This window comes from Oryzias latipes, chromosome 17 (genome assembly GCF_053564925.1).
Source record: "Oryzias latipes strain Hd-rR chromosome 17, Olatipes_Hd-rR_3.1".
In the NCBI taxonomy this organism is placed as follows: domain Eukaryota; kingdom Metazoa; phylum Chordata; class Actinopteri; order Beloniformes; family Adrianichthyidae; genus Oryzias; species Oryzias latipes.
The window spans coordinates 28,416,632-28,436,070 of record NC_136253.1 but is presented as its reverse complement, the minus strand read 5'-3'; the positions used below and the strand labels follow the sequence as shown (position 1 = coordinate 28,436,070).

Here is a 19,439-nt window from a genome sequence, read left to right as displayed (position 1 = left end):
AAAGTAGATTTGACAAATAGATTTTTTTCACATAAAGACTGCTCTAGATTATTTAAATCTTTTTAGAAGTTTTTTTTTTTATTTAGAACTTTGAATCCCTGATTCTACTTTACACGAAAATCTATATTGAGATAATTAAAAAGGAAGAAACGATTTCAGTCATCCAGTCCAAATGCAACCATCCATCTAACTGCTGCCACAAGATAGCTGTCAGTAAAAAGTACCAGCAACCAAACTAAACTATAAACTACACCTACTCTATATTAGAAGAATAAGTATATCAAATTCTTCCATTTTACTGTAAGAGACTTGTGTTTGTTTTATTTTTAAGCGTCAGTTAGGTCTCAGCGTTTTATAAAGTGCAGATTTTTAACTAAGTGATGATTTCTAGTGAAGCCAACCACCGATCGCAGGGGGCAAAGTGACATTTTTAAGACAAACTTGACCTGAGTTTATTTGTGCTAAGAAAAAACTTGTTTTTTCTAATTTGATTTTATGAAATTACTTACAAACTTATCTCTTAAGATCAAGCCAAGCCAGCACAGACATTATCAACTTTTCTTCTCTCAGTATCCCAAAGAAAACTTGGCTTGAAAGGAGTAATGCAATAAAGTCGTCTCTGTTCAGAGGAATGCTGAGGAATGTTGAAGGAATGTGCATGTAATCAAAAGTCCTATTGGGAAAATAATTTGGGTCTCCTCATAGAGAGATGAGAACCTCACAGCGTTTTGGGTTTCCCACTGTTCCAGAGGTCAGTGTGAAGGGAGGTGATGCAACTCAGGCCTATGATCTGTAACATAACTATGCAACACCAACAGCACGTTGAGAGCAGCTTAAGATGTTTCAAAACCTGTGCAGACACAACCAAAGCAGCGTCTTTAAAACCTGTAACTGGATTGAAGGACTTGGATCATAATTCCTTAGCTTTGTCACGTTTCCAGTGAGTTCACAACATTTCCCAGGAAGAAGCAGATGAGGGGAGTAGATATTCATTCTTCAAGATATGACAATAGGAAGGAAGGGGGGTGTTAATATAAAAACAGCATGCAGACAAGAGACTATGCTTGTTAGATGAAAATGAGGCACAAGCAAAACCCTTAACTAAGGTAAAATCTTACTGTCTTGTAGTAAAATAAGTTTTTTTTTTCCATACTTTAGTCATTTGATTATTAAAAATAAAATCATTGTTGAAAAACAAAAATGGCAAACTTTCGCAATGACTTTGTCTAACTGTGAGAAATGTAAAGAAAATCTGACTCTTATTAAGATACAAAAAGTTATCATTTCTACATTTAAATTTATTTCTTTGTGTATTTCATGTGCATTATTAATAAAAAGGGAAAGAATGTCTTCAAACAGATCTGCATAAAAACACACAATAACCCTATATTCACCACAGCCTGTGCTCTGCCAGAACTAATACTTTGACTGTTTTCTTTCTCTACTTTTAACATGTTTTGTCTTGAATATGTGTGCAGTTTTTGTGCTACTTTTTCCTTCCCATTTATCTGTCATCTTCTTAAAGTGACTGATTCATCAATTTTCCTCTTTTTATCTTATTTATTATAAGATAAACTTAATAAACTAAAGTTTTCCTTTTTTTTTCACAAAAAATCTTCACTTTAATCTGCTTGTCCTTTACACTTATCAGCAGTTCCTTATTTTTCTCTCATCACTTATCTTCAGCAGCTGGAGAAAGATTCTCCTCTATACAGAGGCTGCGTTTGCATAAAACAACAACATCAGGCTCTCAAGCTTCATGATTCACAGGAGTAAAGCCGAAGATAAATTGTAACTTGTATTTTTGTAATTTGTAATTTTGTAATCATGTGAGGTAAAGGGTAAAGCAAAATAGATATATTTACATATTCATTTAGAAGAATAATGTGCCCACTCTAAAGAACTTTATAGTGAATGTGTTGATACAAAAACTCAGCGGATCAAGAATCAATAGTGGCTGTGAGGAGCCCTGTGTGAGACTGGTTTAAGAGAGATAACACAGTGATCTCTCTATAAATACGGAATAAATCTGTAAAACTGCACAATGGTATTTACAGCCAAATCATGCTGAGGCTGATAGATGGTCATTTTATACAACACTGAATCACAACTGTTTTGTTGGAGGTGTTGGTTTTTGCATTTTACATCTTAAAAATGATGCTTATGTACATAAAACTGTATTTGTGACTTTACTAAGAGCATTCTGTGCTTTTATATTCCTGAGCCCTGCAAAAAAAAGAATGAAAATAACATGATTATTTTTGTACAGCTTGTATGATTGTTGGTCCTGTAAATATGGGTGGACAAAAAAATAAAAACAATTAAACTATATGAAAAGGCTCCTAAGAGTAAGATTTTTTTAACTATGCTGGAACCAAAACTAAGAATAATTTCCTGGCATTTTTCTCACGATAGAGGACATATTTTAGGAAAGTTCAGCTCAAAATTGCATTTCTGAATATTGCTTTAGTCAAATTATTGTGAATCAGGAAACAGAAGACAAAAAAAATGTTGTTTGAAAAAGTTTGCAGTTGTGATATACGAAAGATAACAGCGTTGCTGCAGAGGGATGTCCAGAGTCTGGCTTCTTGCTTTGATCTGGGGGATCCTGGAGAAGTGTCCCCTGTGGACATGGGTGTGTGTGGGGGGGTGGACAGGTACCAAAAATATACAGTAATTTCCCCACTTAAGTATTAAGCTGGATTTCTTCTTCACATCATACTGAATCATTTTATGCATTATTATGTTTGTGATTGCGTGGCGAGGTAGAGCATTGGTGGTTGGACGTTGTACTGTATGAGTTTTGTCTTGCTTTGGGTTTTTAAAAATTGGAAAATGTTTTTATGTTAAGCGCTTTGAGTTATGTCAGTCCGAATAATGCTATACAAATATTATTTGATGTGGTACAATCGAAAAGCCACAAGCTCCATGCTCCCTTGCATTCTGATGTATCCGCGTGCAGACGACTAAATCCATGTACCTCTTTGTTGTCCTCATCCATGCTGGCATCTGGATCTAAACTGTACAGCTGGATAACTTCAATATTGCTCGCCAAATTTTTGTTGCACCGATAATGATCAGTTGGGGATGTGAGGGGCTGTAAGCCAGCGGGAGAGCGTGTGAACAGAGTGCTCAGTTATGGATGACGGGAAAGGAGGCTGGGGCTGCTCTGTGCCAAGAGTCCCGCCCACAACTCAGAGGCAAATTTCTAAAGAAGTACTGCCGCTCTGCAGAATTTGTCCTAGAAAACACAATTTTTTTGTCTGTTTTATTGGGTATAAACAGCATAATCATAATTTAAAGACCACTGGGGACCAATTTAAAATACATTAAAAGATGACTGTAGTAGGATTTAAGGAATGTTTTTTTGTAACTCTCCTTTTCATTTTTTTTTAGGAATACACACTATGTTGAAAGAATATTGTATATGAAAGTTAAAATCCAGCAGAGTTCTAGAAATGATCATCAGTCCCTGACAATGCTAAGCTCTAAATTACTGCACATGGACTCCAACTTACTGTTGCTTATTTATGGCCTCTCACCCCCTTCATTCCTCTGTCTTTGCTACCATTCTGCCGGTCTCCTGAACTTCCCCGGGCTTCCTGTTCCTCATTAAGCAGCCTTTCATGGTCAGAGCCAATAAAACTTCAATGAGAAGCAGCCCGCAAAAAAGATGGCTGTTCTGCGGCTTTATTGAGCATTAATTGCATAATCCTCAAACCAAACAGTAGAAGGCCAATCAGTTCTTGAACATCCTGACCGACCTATGACCACATGTGGAACGCAGTCAGACACATAAACTCAAATTTCACACTGCCACTGCCACATACACACAAAGGTCATGTATTCACAAACCCATATATAATACCAACTGACATGTTGTCCCACACTTGCTTTGAGCTTGCTAGACTCATTAACCTCTTGCCACATGTGCTTAACGCCGGCCAATTTTCCTTCACCGCAAAGGGAGGAAAAATCATCACACACAAAATTAGAGGTTTGTCTGACTGTTGTACGCCGCTGTTAGGCTACAGTTCTCAAATTTATCTAAATGATTATGATAATGTGCCAGATTTAACGTGGCACAAATGCACCGTCCACAGTGCAACAAGGAAGACACTCCACATTGCAGAATAAATATGCAATTCGTGCCCAATCATTTCAGATAATGGGTTGTGAGTGTGGCCATTTGTCACTCTGTGAGATGCTGCTCTCTTTGTTTTTGACCTGTGACAAAGGACGAGCTAATTATAGAGTGCCATGTTGTCCTCATAAACAATTTTTCTTTCCAGAAATTCGATGATTTGGGGATAGGAAATGACTCCTGCTGCCATGAGGTTTTCTCCTTCATGACTTCATTTCTTTGTTCGCTTTTTTTTCTTTTCTTTTTGCTTTCTGTCCTGTTATTGCTTCATATTTGAAGATAACCTGTGTGCATGTGTGTGTGTTTTATGTGTCAGTTTAATAATGTGCTGTGGCATCTTACTTGGCAAACAATACTTGAAGTACCTCCCACATGAGTTACACCATCCAACACTGTCTTGTTCAATTTCACACGTATTTATCACAAGGGAAGTCGATGTGACACAACCTGCCTAAAGCTCATAGATTCAGTTGAACGAAACTTAGAAAGAAAGAAAATCAGAAAAAAAGTTCTTCTTGGATATTAAGGCTTCTGCTTTTATTTTAGAAAATACACTTTTCTGCCAAAGCTTTGTATTTTGGCTTAAAACAGAAAGAGAATAATAGGAGACTCGGGAGATGGGCTACAACTGTCGGGTTCCTCAGGTCAAACCACTACTGATCCTGCGTCAATGGAGGAAACAAAGAGAAACTGGATTGTTGGCCAGTGGTCCAAAATGTTTTTTTCGGATGAAAAAAAAAGTGTGCCTTTTGTTTGGGAATCAAGGTCCAAGGGTTTGGAGGAAGACTGGTTTGGAGCAGAACCAAAGCTGCTTGAGGTCCAGTGTGAAAAATCCAGTCTGTCATGATTTGGGATACAGTGTCCAGCACTGGTGTTGGTAAAATCTGGTTTCTTCAATCCAAAATCACTGCAAGACTCTACCAGAATGTTCTAGAGGACTTCAGCTTTTCTTCTGAGGATCTGGATGAAGGTGCAGATCTTATCTTCCATCAGGACCTGGCCGCTGCCCATACTACTATTTACATATTATTTTGTTAAAACTTTATTTTGACTGACTTGATGTGATCATAATCTCTGTCTTTATCTTTTTTTTGTGCAAAAACTGAGAAGTAAACAGTGATTTCTGCACAGTATTTGAATTTTCTGAAATTCAGTTTTCATGGGATTCATGAGCTAGAAGCCCAGTTTATGTCAAAGCAAATCTTGAAATCAAGTAAACAGAGGGACCTTAATCTATATTCTATACATGAATTATTTTTTGGAATAGAATTATAGAAATTAATAGATTTTTCATGATATTTTAATAATTTGGAAAGGCTCTGTAGATCTAAAAATGAAACAGAAAACATCAAAAACTGCAGACATGATGTTAAAGATGTTCTCCTTACTTGTCTTTGTGCTTTGAGGCCACTATGTTACAGCAAAACCGAAAGGCAACGCATCTAAAAAGTTGGACTTTTCCTGACATGATCAAAGTTCACAGTCAGACACGTGTCATCAAATAACAGAGACAGCGCGCACAGAAACTGAGGATAATGAAGGCATTCAGGCAGAGCCAGGTGATCCGGGAAAATCACGGGGCAGATAGTGACTTGTTGGCCGATTAATTGCATCTTGAGGAGTGATCTGGCTCATCCATTCACTGCTTTCCAACATTACAGCTCCGGGTGGGAAAAGGGCTGGCAGGCACGCCCACAGCCTGTGACACCTGGCCGGTCGTGATCAAGCTGTCAAGGCGCGCAGAGCACATTCCTCTGCTGTGGACCAAAACACCTTATGATCCATCACCCGCAGCCGTGAATGTGCCACAGAATGACACAGATCTTAGACAGGGACGGGGAACATCTTTAAAAATAGTATTTGAGCGACACAGGATGAAACCAAACTTGAAGAGTTGCTTCAACCCTCAGCAGCTCCTCGCCTCTCTCCTCTTACTGTGCTGCTGCTCTCCGCCTCTCCCTCATTTCACAGAGTAGCAGCGCTGGCACAGCATCGCTCAGCAACCCCGTGAGCTGCGGTATCTGCATATGCGCACCTCGTTACTCAGATCCCCGGGGCCGCTCGAGCCGGTAGGCGTGAGTCAACAGAACCAGGCTGCACGGCGTCAGCCGGAGCGTTGCTATTTTCTGACGTGACTTAAAATAGATTATTTCAGCTGTAAACGCGTAACCTAATTCTTCTTTCATCCATTTCCTTCTCCCTTTGTAGATGATCCAAAACCATAGCGGTGGATAAACGAGATCTGGACTTATTCAGAGTACCACAAGAGGGGATAGTTCTTTTGGAGAGGAAAATAAAAAGTGCGTTGTCCCGAACAGCTTCAAGAAGAAACGGGACATCTGTGAGGAATCGCCACTGTGCCGTGCGGCGGCGCGTAGAGGGGCCACAGCGTCAGACGGGGAGCAAAAGAGGAGGTTTTTACGCACAGCAGCACCAAGAAACGCGCCGGTCCCCCTCTCCGTGCACTAAACTCAGTATCCTCGTCAGCCACTCGGATTGTCATTTCACTAAGTCTGCATCCTGAAAGGTCGACAGGAATGGAATCTCTGATTATAGCGGCGCTGGCACTGTGCTCTCTAACAGCACCAGCCTGCGGGGACAAAGGCACCAGCAAAGCCCGGAGTTGCTCGGACATCCGTCAGTTTTACGGTGCAAAGGGGTTCTCTCTGGATAATGCCCCTCTGTCCGAAATATCAGGTAGGTTCTTTCAGCTGTTGAGCGCAGTCTTCAATGAAATTCAAGCTCTTTTATGCAAGAAAATAAACTAAAATTTATGGCCAAAAATAAACTAGTGCTTGCTGAGGTTATAAAACTATTCGGAGCTTTTAATAACTTCTGAAAATTGCTATTCCTCCACAACCTTTTTAATTTCAATTTGTTGAGTTAAAGTTAATCAAATTGGAGGCTGAGGACTTGATGACCTGACTATAATGTTCTAAAACCATCTATTTTTAAAATGTGTTTAAAGAAAGCACAAAATACATTTATCTATTCATCTCTAATGTGTGGCAATCATTTCGTATCACATGGTGCCATAAAACAGAACCTCTTTTGCTCTCATGAGATGAAACAGCTCTTTGAAAAGACTTAGAGACAGAGCAAACTCGCCACACACTGTCTGGCTGTTTGATCTCAGGAAAAGGGTGAAAATAAAATATAATAAAGTCTCCTCAAACTCTCATCTTAATATTTTTGAGAACTTCAAGAAGTTACGCTTTTTTCAGTGTAACTTTCACTCTAACATTCTGCAATTGGGTTGACCTCTTTTCAAACAGGTACCGGCAATTGCCTGCATATTAAGTTGTCAGACATTTAGTCATCCACAAAATATTGTAAATTTAAGGTTGCCCGATTGGTCAGTCGTGGTCTGATGTCAGTCACAAGTTTCTCTGGTGTTCAGATGATTGCATGTTTGCCTCCTGTGGAATTCAGTGCCAAGCATTCACACCAATACACACACACAGTTCCTGGTTACAATGCTATGAACACCAGCGAGCATAGACAAGATGTGAGACCTTACATCCACCCCACTGTGAGTTCATTCAGAAGGATTTCAAGGAACTTTGAACTTTTTATTCTTTTTCATTATTCTAAAACGAGGATCTGGTAAACTGGAATTCCTAGTGTTGAGGGGTTTCTTGCAATGGTATTTTACCAAAGTATGAACCACTTTGGCCAATTTCAAGGCATAACCCAATACAAAAAGTACAGCGATTATTGCCCTCTATGTGTACATTTAGTTTAGTGCCCTCACGTTCAGTGTCAGGCTAAGATAATGAATCCTAAAGTTTGCCAGTGAGAAAAGTTCTTGCCTCATGATCATAAAGCACCGTGTGCACCTGGCCGTTCAAATAAATATAACTGAATGGAGTATCATCCTGGTTCCATTGTGGCTGAATCTCTGTGATATCCTCCCGACGCAAACACTTTTTCTGGTTTGGTGCTGATTCAGTCCTTTTGGAGATAACTATGGGATATAACTCATCAACAGCAATGTTTGGAAGAGTTTATTAGAAAATTATTAGAAAACATCTACCAAGGACCCAAGATTTGCTTGAACTTCAATTATTTGTCACACAGCAGTTGGCATTATAATTCACAAATGAGCTCAGTATCTACACTGCGATTATTAAATTTGAAGGAGGGGCAGTAATGTAATGAAAGCATAATCTTGTATATCCTTTCATTTCAATTCACTGCAGTGAGGGCAAGTGGCAGTGGACACTGGCAATTTACTTGATTGACCACACTGAATAAAACATTTGACAAAATTTATACCAGCTCTAGTTTTGTTAGAGACCCAACTTTTTTCCAAATGCCTGCAATCCAAGCTGCTTTAAAGAGCAAATCTGTCATGTCATTACGCCAGCAATCCCTCTTTTTTCGATCAATGGTGTGGAGTTTACTTAAGAATGAAGTCACTATATTAGCGTAAGAGAGAAAATCTTGGAATTAGGCATGGAGGAATGAAACAAGGACAAATTTGCTTTTCTACATTCAGAATATTGTGCTCAGTGTCACATTTACTTGATTTTATATGAATAAATCACATCAGCTATTCATAAGCCGTAGCCTGGCATGAACACATCGTAAAACATGAAATGTTTGATTTATGCCTTGAAATTATGAGCTGCTTGGATATTGTGGATGCTCCCTGACATTTGCAGAGGGTATTTCCTTCTGTGACACCAGGGTTTGATCAACTTAATGTATTGGCTGAGCCTGACTCAAGGTCACATGCTGAGCACACCAGCAAGATTCGAGGAGAGCCACTTGCTTCCCAAGTCTGAAAATTATGTTCAGTTAAAGCAATTAAATGTCCGACATCCAGCTGATGGAAAAAAAATCCTGGAGACAAAAGCTGTTATAAACCCATTAGGTTTTGTTTTAAATGGTACATCAAACCTGGAAATATATGCAAATGCAGTTTTTATCTGCAGATTTACAAAGAAAAGTGTGCTTTTTATTTTACGTTATTGTATTCCATTTGTACTGAAAAATAATTTGATTCTATGTATTTATCTGTACAGTTTTATTTCGTTACTGACTTTGAAAAACAACTTTTTTGAAATACTTGAGTTAAAGTAGAAGAAAAATCCCAACATAATTATCTTTTCTCTGTTGGATTAGGCTTAAAAAATGGTGTTAAACAATTTCAAGACATTGCTTTTAAGTAGACACGGCTCATAAAACATTCAGAATAGCTGTAAGTTCTTAAGTAACTTTGGCTTGAGGAAAGCGATGCAGAAGAACTAAGATAACAGTGAGCTGTTTGTTATCATTGTGCCGAAGCAATGCTTAGTGGACCATTGCTGTGCATAAAGGCCATGCTTTTTAAAAATAAAGTTCATGGGGAACAAAGTTAATTGATTGATGGTTAGAGAACGGATACAATGAGTCAACTCTGCAGAGGGTAAGCAGTTTTGGAGATAACTTTTTTGGGCAGTGTTTACTAAAAAACATGGATGATTGATTTTAATGATGTGGGCCTGTTTCCTTTTTGCGCTGCCCCCTCCCTGTCCCACCCTATCATTATAGACTTGATCTTTTTTGTCTTCCAGGAAATCACATTCTTTATCTCTCTGTGTCTCTCTTAAAGCGATAAAGATGGCAGGCACTCTTTGAAAGCAGCTGGAAGCCAATAAGACTTAGATCCTCAGTGTCACATAAGTCTATTCAAAGGAACTAAATGTGTGAGACATCTGCAGGAAGGCCAGTCACATTTTGGAATTGATTTTCCCATACTTTATTTATGTTGTTGTTGATTGCTGGTTGCAACAGCCTGACAGCCCTTTCTGGTGTTTTTGGAGCATCATTTCTAACCAGCGTTTGACTAATGATACAGTGGGAGCGCTGCTCACCAGCCCTGCTGAGAATCCATGCAAACTAGTCACTAAGTACTGCCTTGTGACTGAAAATATGGAGTGTTAAGTATAGTAAACTTGAGTAAAAAGTACTGGAATGCTTTGAAGACAGCTGTTTTTCACTAAAATTAAGAGTAGGTCTACAAATGCATAACAATAGTTCTTAGCTTGTACCAAAGCTTAAAGCGTTAGAAAACCTCATTGGATTTTTTTACTTTTCTTTATTGAGATGGAGGCATTAAACATTGAAAACATGTGTGCTGTTTAATCTCTTTTCACAGAGCTATACCAAATAATGAAAGTAAAAACAGCAAATTCTCCTCCACATTTTCAACATCACTGCCCTGATAAAGTTGATCTTTTTTTTAACATATGATGAAATAAAGTTGGAAACACAGGTGTCATACAACTGTAACAAAATGAGCTTTGTTTTTTCTGATATGACAGTAAATTCATCATCCTTAACTTTGGTTATTCCATGCTATTTAAAACTTTGAGATGTTCAGCTGTTGCTCACATACTGGCCTCCAGGGATTTCCTGAATCCTTTGTTAGTTGTGTTTCATCAAAACAATTGGACATTTCCTTTTGCGGTCTGGGGAGACATCTAAGATGGCAAATATTTTATGGGCTTATACTGAAATATTTTAGCTGTAAGCCCAGCTCTGACATGTGTTAAGTGTATGTGTAATGTATCTTCATTTGTGTCCTTTTTATGCACAATATCACTCTTTTGGCCTCAGTGAGAGCTTGTGACTGTAGATGAGGGCTGGAATGTAGATTGAGTGGTAAATCGAAAGCTTCCCTCCTGACAACTCAGCTCCCTCTTCATCATGAGAAGCTGGCACAACGTTTGCATGACTACAGTCACTCAGGCTGGTCCACCTGTGACCTTTATGCTCTGTTCCGTCACATAAAAACAAAAAAAAGGGTCTCTGGTAAACAGCACCTTCAGGGGTTTACACATTTTGATTGACATGAATAAAAATAATATACATAACAACAGACACAAACTGGACCGATCATCTCTGACATCACCAATAGGATTCAAAAGAGCTTAATAAAAGCTGAAGGGACTTAGACTTTTTGAATTTGCTTTTCCCAACTCAAAATTATTCTAAAAATGAGCAAGGGGCCATGAAAAAGCAGTGAGAGTCTTGTTCTGTCCCCCTGTTGGGTCCACCTACCTGCCAATCAATAATCTGTCAAAGTTACCCCCCCTCCCCACTCTGACACACACCCTGAATAGAAAATTAAGGAGTAACACCAATTACATTTAAATTCAAAGTAGTCTGTATAAAGTGGCCAGGCAGAGGGAAGTCTGGGCATCTTTACTTTGGCTGCTTCCCCTGAGAACCAGTCCCAGATGAGAGTAAGAAAATGGATGGATGTAAGTTTATTTTTAAAGTAAGGTTAGATTTTTCATCATAAGTCAGTGAGATTTTGTTCCCCTTTATAGACCCACTCTGATAAAAAAAAAAACTCGTTTTTGGTGTTTTTGATTTGTTCTTGTAGCATTTTTCTCAGGATGGAGGACATGTGTAAACAAAATTAAGATTAAAACTGCAATTCGGAGTAAATCTCTATTCAAATTGTGGTGAATCAGCAGAAGACAAAAATGTCATTTGCAAAAGCTTGTTGTTGTTGCACACAAACTACAATCGGCAGACCAGGAGCTCCCTGCTCCGCTCCATTCTGATGCATCCACAAGCAGACAAATAGATCCATGTAGGTCTTTGTTTTCCTCGTCTGAGCTGGAATCTGGATCTAAACTGTACATCTGGATAGCACTGATATTGCTTGCCATTTTTGTTGCACTTCTAATGTTAGCTTGAGGTTGTGAGGTCTGTAAGCCCTGCACTTAAAGAGAGTATACACAAAGGCATGATGGGAAAGGAGTGCAGGCTTACTCCGTACCAATGTTCCTGCTCACAAATGAGGCAAATTTCTGATGAGCTACTGCCGTTCTGCAGAAACCATGTCCTAAGGAATGACATGTTTATTGATATTGGCCAAAAATGGCATAAACTCAATTAAGAGACCAGTGGGAATGCTTTAAAATAGATCAAAAGATTATTGGAGAGGATCTTTAAAACCAGCCCTCATTAGTTTTTGGGGTTCTGGGGAGTTTGTGGCCTGCCCATTGTGTTCTCTTTGTAACAATTATGATTTTAAAACTGCATTTTTTATTGTCTGCTCCTGATTCACAATTATTTAAAAGAAGAAATACTAAAAAAAGCAATTTTATGCTTAATTTATGCTTTATATATGACCTCCATCAGATAAAAATGCTACAAAAACATGATAAAAACACACACAAAAAAGATTTTCTTCAGAGTTGGTCTTTAATATGTTCACTTCTTTTTACTGTACAGCACTTTGGATCTTTGTATTTATTTTATTTTTATTATTAATAATAAAGTTAGTTGGATAGACAAACAGAGTCTGGACTGGACTGGACTGGTAAGAGGACTCTAGCACAAAAACTTAGGTAAAAAATGAAATAAAAACTAAGCAACTTTTACAACCTGATTGGTAAAAATAAAAAAGCCTTTTTTTTGTTTTAAAATACATTATAATATCTACAATAATTTAGTAAAGATAAGGACTGCTGTATCACCCTTCTCTAAAAATGGCTTTTTATTGGGATAATGATACTGACCAAACATAGCAAATGCAGTGTCCTGAAGCAATAGCTATCATTAGCTGTTTTCACATCCCAGCAGCACTTACTTCAAAAATAAATTATTTTAAAAGTTTTGTCATTTCCTTTTAGCATTTCCTAGAGATCAACATTTTTTTCCATAATGCTCTGAAATACAACAATCCAGCTTTGGTGAATCAGCTGAGCGACAGCTCCCCTGTTGCTTGGAGCAGCTTGTTTTTGTTTTTTTGTATTTTTTTTTTTGCTTTGAGCTATTTTGCTCACAGAACACCAGTTTTATTTCATAGGATGGCAAAACCGCAAAAGCAAAAAAAAAAAAAGAAGAAGAAAAAATAGTGCAAATCACAGCACAACAGGGAGTACAGAAAAGGTTAAAGAGATGCAACGAAGATGCTGTGTGAATGGATAAATTGTCATTGTTCTTGCCAGTAGTTCATATAATCTACTTGCTTCATGACCAAATTACTGCTCCTATTTTCCATAACTCAGAAAGCTAATTAATCTCACTTAATTGCACATAAATGGAACTAATAACCACTAGAGATAAAAGCGTAAAGCCTCATTTGAAGGTCCATGTCAGCATAAATCCCTGCACTACTGTTGGTCTTCCTACTTGGACAGATTTAAGCAAAGCAACAGTTGTCTCAGTAACTCAGTGTGCAGGCTCATAACTCTTCTGTGGTTTAAAGAGTGTCAATTCCTGCATCTGGGATCGTGTCTGTGCTTGTTCACATGTAGCTGTGTGTGTTTGTGAGTGCGTGAATGGATATACTAAAGTTGTTAAAATGCTGAAGTAAGTAAGAAACCTCTTGACGCATTAGGCGATAATGGGCTGCAGGGAGCATGAAACAGACCACAAGTGTTTGATGTCAACTATAGAAAGAGAAAAAGGGCAGATGGACTGCTGACTTAGCTTAGACACCGCTCTGTTTTTTTTTCTTTCTTCACCCTGCTGCTTTACACAGTGTTGTATAAAACAAATCCCTTTTCTATGAATGTGATTAACCTTGTGTCATCATTTGAAACACAGACGTCTGCAGGTTAGTCTGACTGCTTCAAATTGTTTTTCGGATTTTGGGCTCACTGGATGTTGTCTACACAAAAAGATCTGTCCCTTAATAATTAATTTCTGGATAAAACATTAGATTTTATACTTGTTTTCACAGTTTAAGTAGAAATTAATCATGACTCAGCCAGCACTGACCTTTGCAAATCTTTGGACAGACACACAAGCCGACCAAAATTTTCCAGTCAGTTTGAAAGCTGTCACAGAAAGTCTGTACTTCTAAGTAATCGATAATTGAGCCTTTACCTTGACATGCCTGCTGAATCATGTCTTTGCAGTCTATATGGGTGCTATACCCCATTATTTTTTCCTTTCATATTCTCCTTTTTTTTTGTTTTTCATCAAATGTGAAAAAAAATACAATCAGAGCACCCTGGGAAAGAAAACATCCAAGTAACAGCCTGACAGATAAGGCTGAACACTTTTTTCAGCCTCTTTAACCCTAGTGCTATCTTAGATGACCCCACCATTACTTTGACCTGTTATTCCTACCAAGACAAAGGTGGATAAAGGTGGAAAGATTTTATGTAATCCATGGACACCAGTGAAAATCACAAATCTTCTTTCTCTTTCGGCTTTTCCCATCAGGGGTCGCCACAGCGAATCATCCTTTTCCACCTCACTCTATCATGAACATCTTCTACCCTAACGTTAGCCAACTTCATGTCCTCTGTTAAGACATCCATGTATCTCCTCTTTGGCCGTCCTCTTGCCCTCCTGCCAGGCAGCTCCATCTCCAACATCCTTCTACCAATATATCCACTATCCCTCCTCTGAACATGTCCAAACCATCTCAGTCTGGCTTCTCTGACTTTGTCGCTAACACAGGCAACATGAGCCGTACCTCTGATGTACTCGTTCCTTATCCTGTCTAACCTGGTCACTCCTAAGGAGAACCTCAACATCTTCATCTCCGCTACCTCCATCTCAGCCTCTTGTCTCTGTCTCACTGCTACCGTCTCTAACCCATAGAGCAGAGCTGGTCTCACCAGCTCTGCTCTATGGGTTAAAATCACAAATGTGAAAATCACAAATCATTGAAGAAAAAAGGTTCAGCGCACTGTCTAGTGGGTCTAGATGACCCCACTCCCAATGGTAAAGTGCCTAGGATAGCACAAGGGTTAAAGGGGCTGGCACTTCTGTAGTGCAACAGTTAAGTGCACATGTTGTCTTTCTTTCTTCATACTTCATTAAAAGACTTATGGAGTTCAGTTTATGATGCTAACATTTAAACTAACTATCATGTTTTACATATTGTTTTTTTTTTTCCTGCCCAGAAATACCTTTTAGGATCAAAACCAGAACCTGATGAGGTCATTGGTATTTTTCAAATCCTGGGCAGGCTTCTACTGAGGCAGGTTTTAAACCAGATTTTACTTCTGATGCTGTTATGGTTTGGATAGTTCGAAATGGATGTCAAACATTGTAATATCGGATTTCTAAAAGATGCAAAATGTCTTGTGTATGTATGCGTTGCTGCCCTTACAAAAGCTGTAATATGCCGTTGTGCCATTACTCACTTGTCATCAGACAGATTGATTGTGTCAAAAGGAGATTTATTTTCTTATCTGCACAAGCAGTGTCATTCCCTCTTTTTGCGTGCATGTTCCCGTGGTACTGCGCTCCGCTTTAGATGTGAGCGCATGATCTCAACATTTCATTGAGTGAATGGATATACACCTCTAAGCAGCAAATGTGTGGACTCTGCAGGAGCTGTGACGTCAAACGGAAAGTGTTATCTAACTGTCTACTTTCAGTTGATGTAGAAAAAGTTATCCCTGGAGATGACAGTCTTTTGCTTCCCCTTTTTCAGTTATATGTAAATGTGTGACGTGCTACATCAAACTGTTGTGGTGCGTATCACCTCCAGCTGTGCTCTCTACAGACTGCAAGACTATTTCAAGTGACAGGCAAGCAGCAGTAGCTTTCAGCAAGAGTTTTCCATTTCTGCAGCCTCTTCTGGTTAACACAGAATTATAGTGTAAACAAGTAAATTGGTGCTTAAACGAATACCAAGTTTAAAAAAGAATCAAACGATCATATTGGAATTGATCTTAGAAAACTAACATAAATTTATCAAATGCACAAATCTTTTTTCTTTTGGCCTTTTCATATTTCACGTCTTAATGCTCTAACCACCCATGAGTGTGCAGATCCAACCAAGATGGACATTTTAAGTGCAGGGCACCGAATATGAAATTTTACAATGTGACACGCCCTACACTGATATGCACTTATTCCCTGCCTGCAGCTGCAGAGTTTTCATCCCAACTTTACATCCCAACTCTGTTATTCTGAAAAATGAATTAATAAATAAAATGAAACCTTGTACCTGGGCTATTTATATTAGTTAAAACAAACTCAGAATATTTAATAATTGAATCATTTTAATCTGCAGGGCTTTGGGTTCTGAAAATATTGATCAATATTTTTACTTATTGGGCAAATGTTTTATTTATTTTTTATTTTATTTATTTATTTTTACAGATCCCTTCTTTGCACAATGTCTCCCCGGACATAGACTTTTTTTTTTAAATAACTAAAGCCAAAATTGGTTAATGTTTGCTATAAGACATACTACAGACCATGGTCTGTGGAATAAATAGAGGATAAAACCATGAAGACCTAAAATGTGTCTGGGATCTGATTGCATTGTAATTTAATAAAGATGGAACACAAATTTCAGCAGCCCTCAAGCAAAATGACTCAATTGTATTTTCTTTTGATGAGCAACCATTATGTTGGATAATGTTTTTGAGAACATCATAGTTAAAATCATTCCACATTTTAAAAAATTGATGATGACAGATCAGTAGGTCTAAAACACAAAATAACACACCAGCATTTGTTTTATATGAAGCAGATTTTAGGGTGTTTAATGATCTTGATCTGCGGGTAATCTTCAGCTGTAACAGATTTCTTGCACTGCTTTGTTTCTTTTTACAAAAGATTTTCTGGAATTTTTTTTTTCTGCTGCCAAGCAAAGGTTTCAACACAATTGTCCTTGTTTTTTGTTGCTTAGCATTTGCAATTTCCTGAGGATTTTCTCTCACCAAGATAAACAGTTTCACACCCATTTCTGTTATCGTTATTTCTTCTTTCATGTTATTTTGGTTTCCAAAAACCTTGTTTTTCATTGCTGCCTCCAAAGAGTTATGGTGTTAATTATTTTAACTGTAATTTTCGTGAATGCTTTCTTAGATTATTTTTAATTACATTCAATTCATATCTATTCAATTATCTTTGAATAAATTATATATTTTTGCTTGAGATTTTTTTTTTAATCTAAAACATTTCTATTTATTGGTTATACCATGTGGTCTCAGAGTCAGAACTTCAAGGCCATCTTTTTCATGAAGTGGATTAAAAGTGGCTCAAGAAAATCAACGGAGCGAGACAAGGCTGTGATGCTTTTTCAGCAAGATATGATGTGAAGAACATATGGAAGTAGATGAAAATAATTACCTCAGCTAGGGGGAAAATCATTAACCTTAAAGGAACTTTGAAATATTTTTCTTAAAACTTTACCTAAATTATTACTAAATCTACGATTCTATGATAGGACGGCTGTTAGAATGAAATATATTTTAATGTACACTTTCAATGTAGGTAAACTGAAACGTTATTTGAAAACTTAATAAGAACTCACTTTTTTAAATAAAAAAAAACATGATGGGTTAGTTTGAAGAGATTTCAATAACTATTGAGTCTTTTTTTTTTCTTCTCGTGACTGCAATGGTCAGAAGGTACAGCCTTTCTTCTAATGAAATGAGTCTGAACCTCAGACAGCAAATAGTTAGTGTGCATTTTTAAGGAAAAAAAATGATGCTGCTATCTCACAGACTATGCAACAGGTTGTGCCACACCAAAGTTCAGAAATAAACTACAAAAATATCTTTCTAAGGAGGAATAGGCTGACAAATTGAAAGGATCTATCTCTTAGATGTTTAATGGTTGGTTAGCTTACTTTTTTTCTAAATTTGATGTTTAAGAAGGATTGTAAAAACTTCAATCACACTCAAGTCTGCTATTTACATCAGTGTTTAAAATGTAGGGAATTTTCAAGGTCTCTTTCAGTTTGATGATAGCCTCAAGAAGCCGACATGAAGCACACGACACCAAGGTAACAGCTGTGAAACATAGTAGAGGGAGCATAATGGTGTGGGAACAGAGAACCTTGTTTTCCATTTTGATGATAGGGCAAGTCTGAAGCCAGTTATCTGTAGAACATTGACACTTCTTTAGGGTAGACAATCATACAAAGTAAATATATTGCTCAAGAAACATTTGAAGAACCTTAAGATCATACAGTTACCCCAAAATATTTGCACAGAGTAAATTCTTATTCTAAGGCTGCCAGACATGTTGCGCGCTTGTCGAGTTCATTTTTGCTTTGATCGTTGCCCCTTACAAGTTTGGACAAATATCAAAAAAAGTTTTCCCACAGCCAAAAGGCATTGTGTAAAAAATAAGGTTTAAAAATGTGCAACTACGAGTTTGGAAGCTTTAAGAGTATACATCAGTCGAAAAGATGAATTCCTTTCTTTGCAAATAACAGATGAGCTGAAATACATTTGCTGTGAAAGGAAAGGCCTTGTAAGATTATTTAAATAATTTGACACATTGAATTATTTATTGACTGGTTTTTCAAACATTTTGTTGCTGCTTATCATGAATAGTTGTCGCAGCAATACATTTTTTAATTGAGATTGTTCTGATTTTGTGTTTTTTCTTTGTAACCATCTAAGAATGTAGATGAGTTTGTTGCTTGGAAGACTTCATAGCTGTGTTGAAACTTAATCAAATACAATTTTTTTGTGTCCTCCAATGCAAGTTTTGCTGTTTTATAAAATAAAACTATTAGCAAATGCTTAGAACCTTAACCTAAAAAACCCTTCTTGAATAACAACAACTTACATTCAGTTTAGCTGGTGTCCAACTGATTTAGCTCTGACTCTAGAGAGCCACTTCAATGAAAAATCACATTTTTGGAGATTTTAACACGGTCTTGTAATTTGTTTTCTTATGATGAAGGACATAATGCAAAATTAAGAATAAACTGCAATTCTGAGTTATTCTTTATTTGAATCGTTGTGAATAAGGTGCATACGAAAAAATGCTAATAGATTAAGCCTGTAACAGTGACATAGGTGCTACAGTCGGCAGGACACTCCCTGCTCCGCCCCATTCTGATGTAGACAAATAGATCCATGTACATCTTTGTTTTCCTCTTCCAAGCAACAAAGGGTTAGGGGCAGGCTTACTTCTCGTCAACAGTCACCCACAACTCAGAGGCAAATTTCGAATGAACTGCCGCTCTGCAGAAACTATGGCCTTGAAAACAACAGGTTTTTTTTTTACTTTTTATTTTGGCTAAAAATCGGCTGTTTGGAGTGGGACTTTAAATGTTGGGATTTTATTGTTTCTGTGTTTTCTTATAAAAGGCTGAAGTGCTATAGTCATATTGTTGGCTTCACAATTCTCTACTGGATGAGTAGCTATCACACCTAAAAATTGCTCCTTACAAAATCCTTGTCATCCTTGTAGCAGCCAGAACTCTTCTAGAGTCCATAGAGTTTTGTTCTGAATCTTTTTGTGTCCTGTCCTGTTTGTGGTCTTGCTGTTTTCCTCCACACTCGCCAAGATCCCTCCAACTTTTCTGTTGAGTTGAATTTTGGGCTTTCTAAGCACATTTTTGTGT

General features: G+C 37.7%; 1 protein-coding gene across 1 annotated transcript in view; it reads left to right on the top strand.

Annotated features, from left to right (window-relative positions):
- The first annotated feature begins 5,855 nt into the window (after positions 1-5,855).
- Positions 5,856-19,439, top strand: part of gpc1b (glypican 1b) — a 72,548-nt gene continuing 58,964 nt past the window's right edge. The window contains exons 1-2 of the mRNA XM_004079229.5: positions 5,856-6,213; positions 6,353-6,841. Of these exons, the coding sequence (XP_004079277.1) occupies positions 6,682-6,841 (160 nt within the window). The 5' untranslated portion in view covers positions 5,856-6,213; positions 6,353-6,681. The remainder of the gene's footprint in view (positions 6,214-6,352; positions 6,842-19,439) is intronic.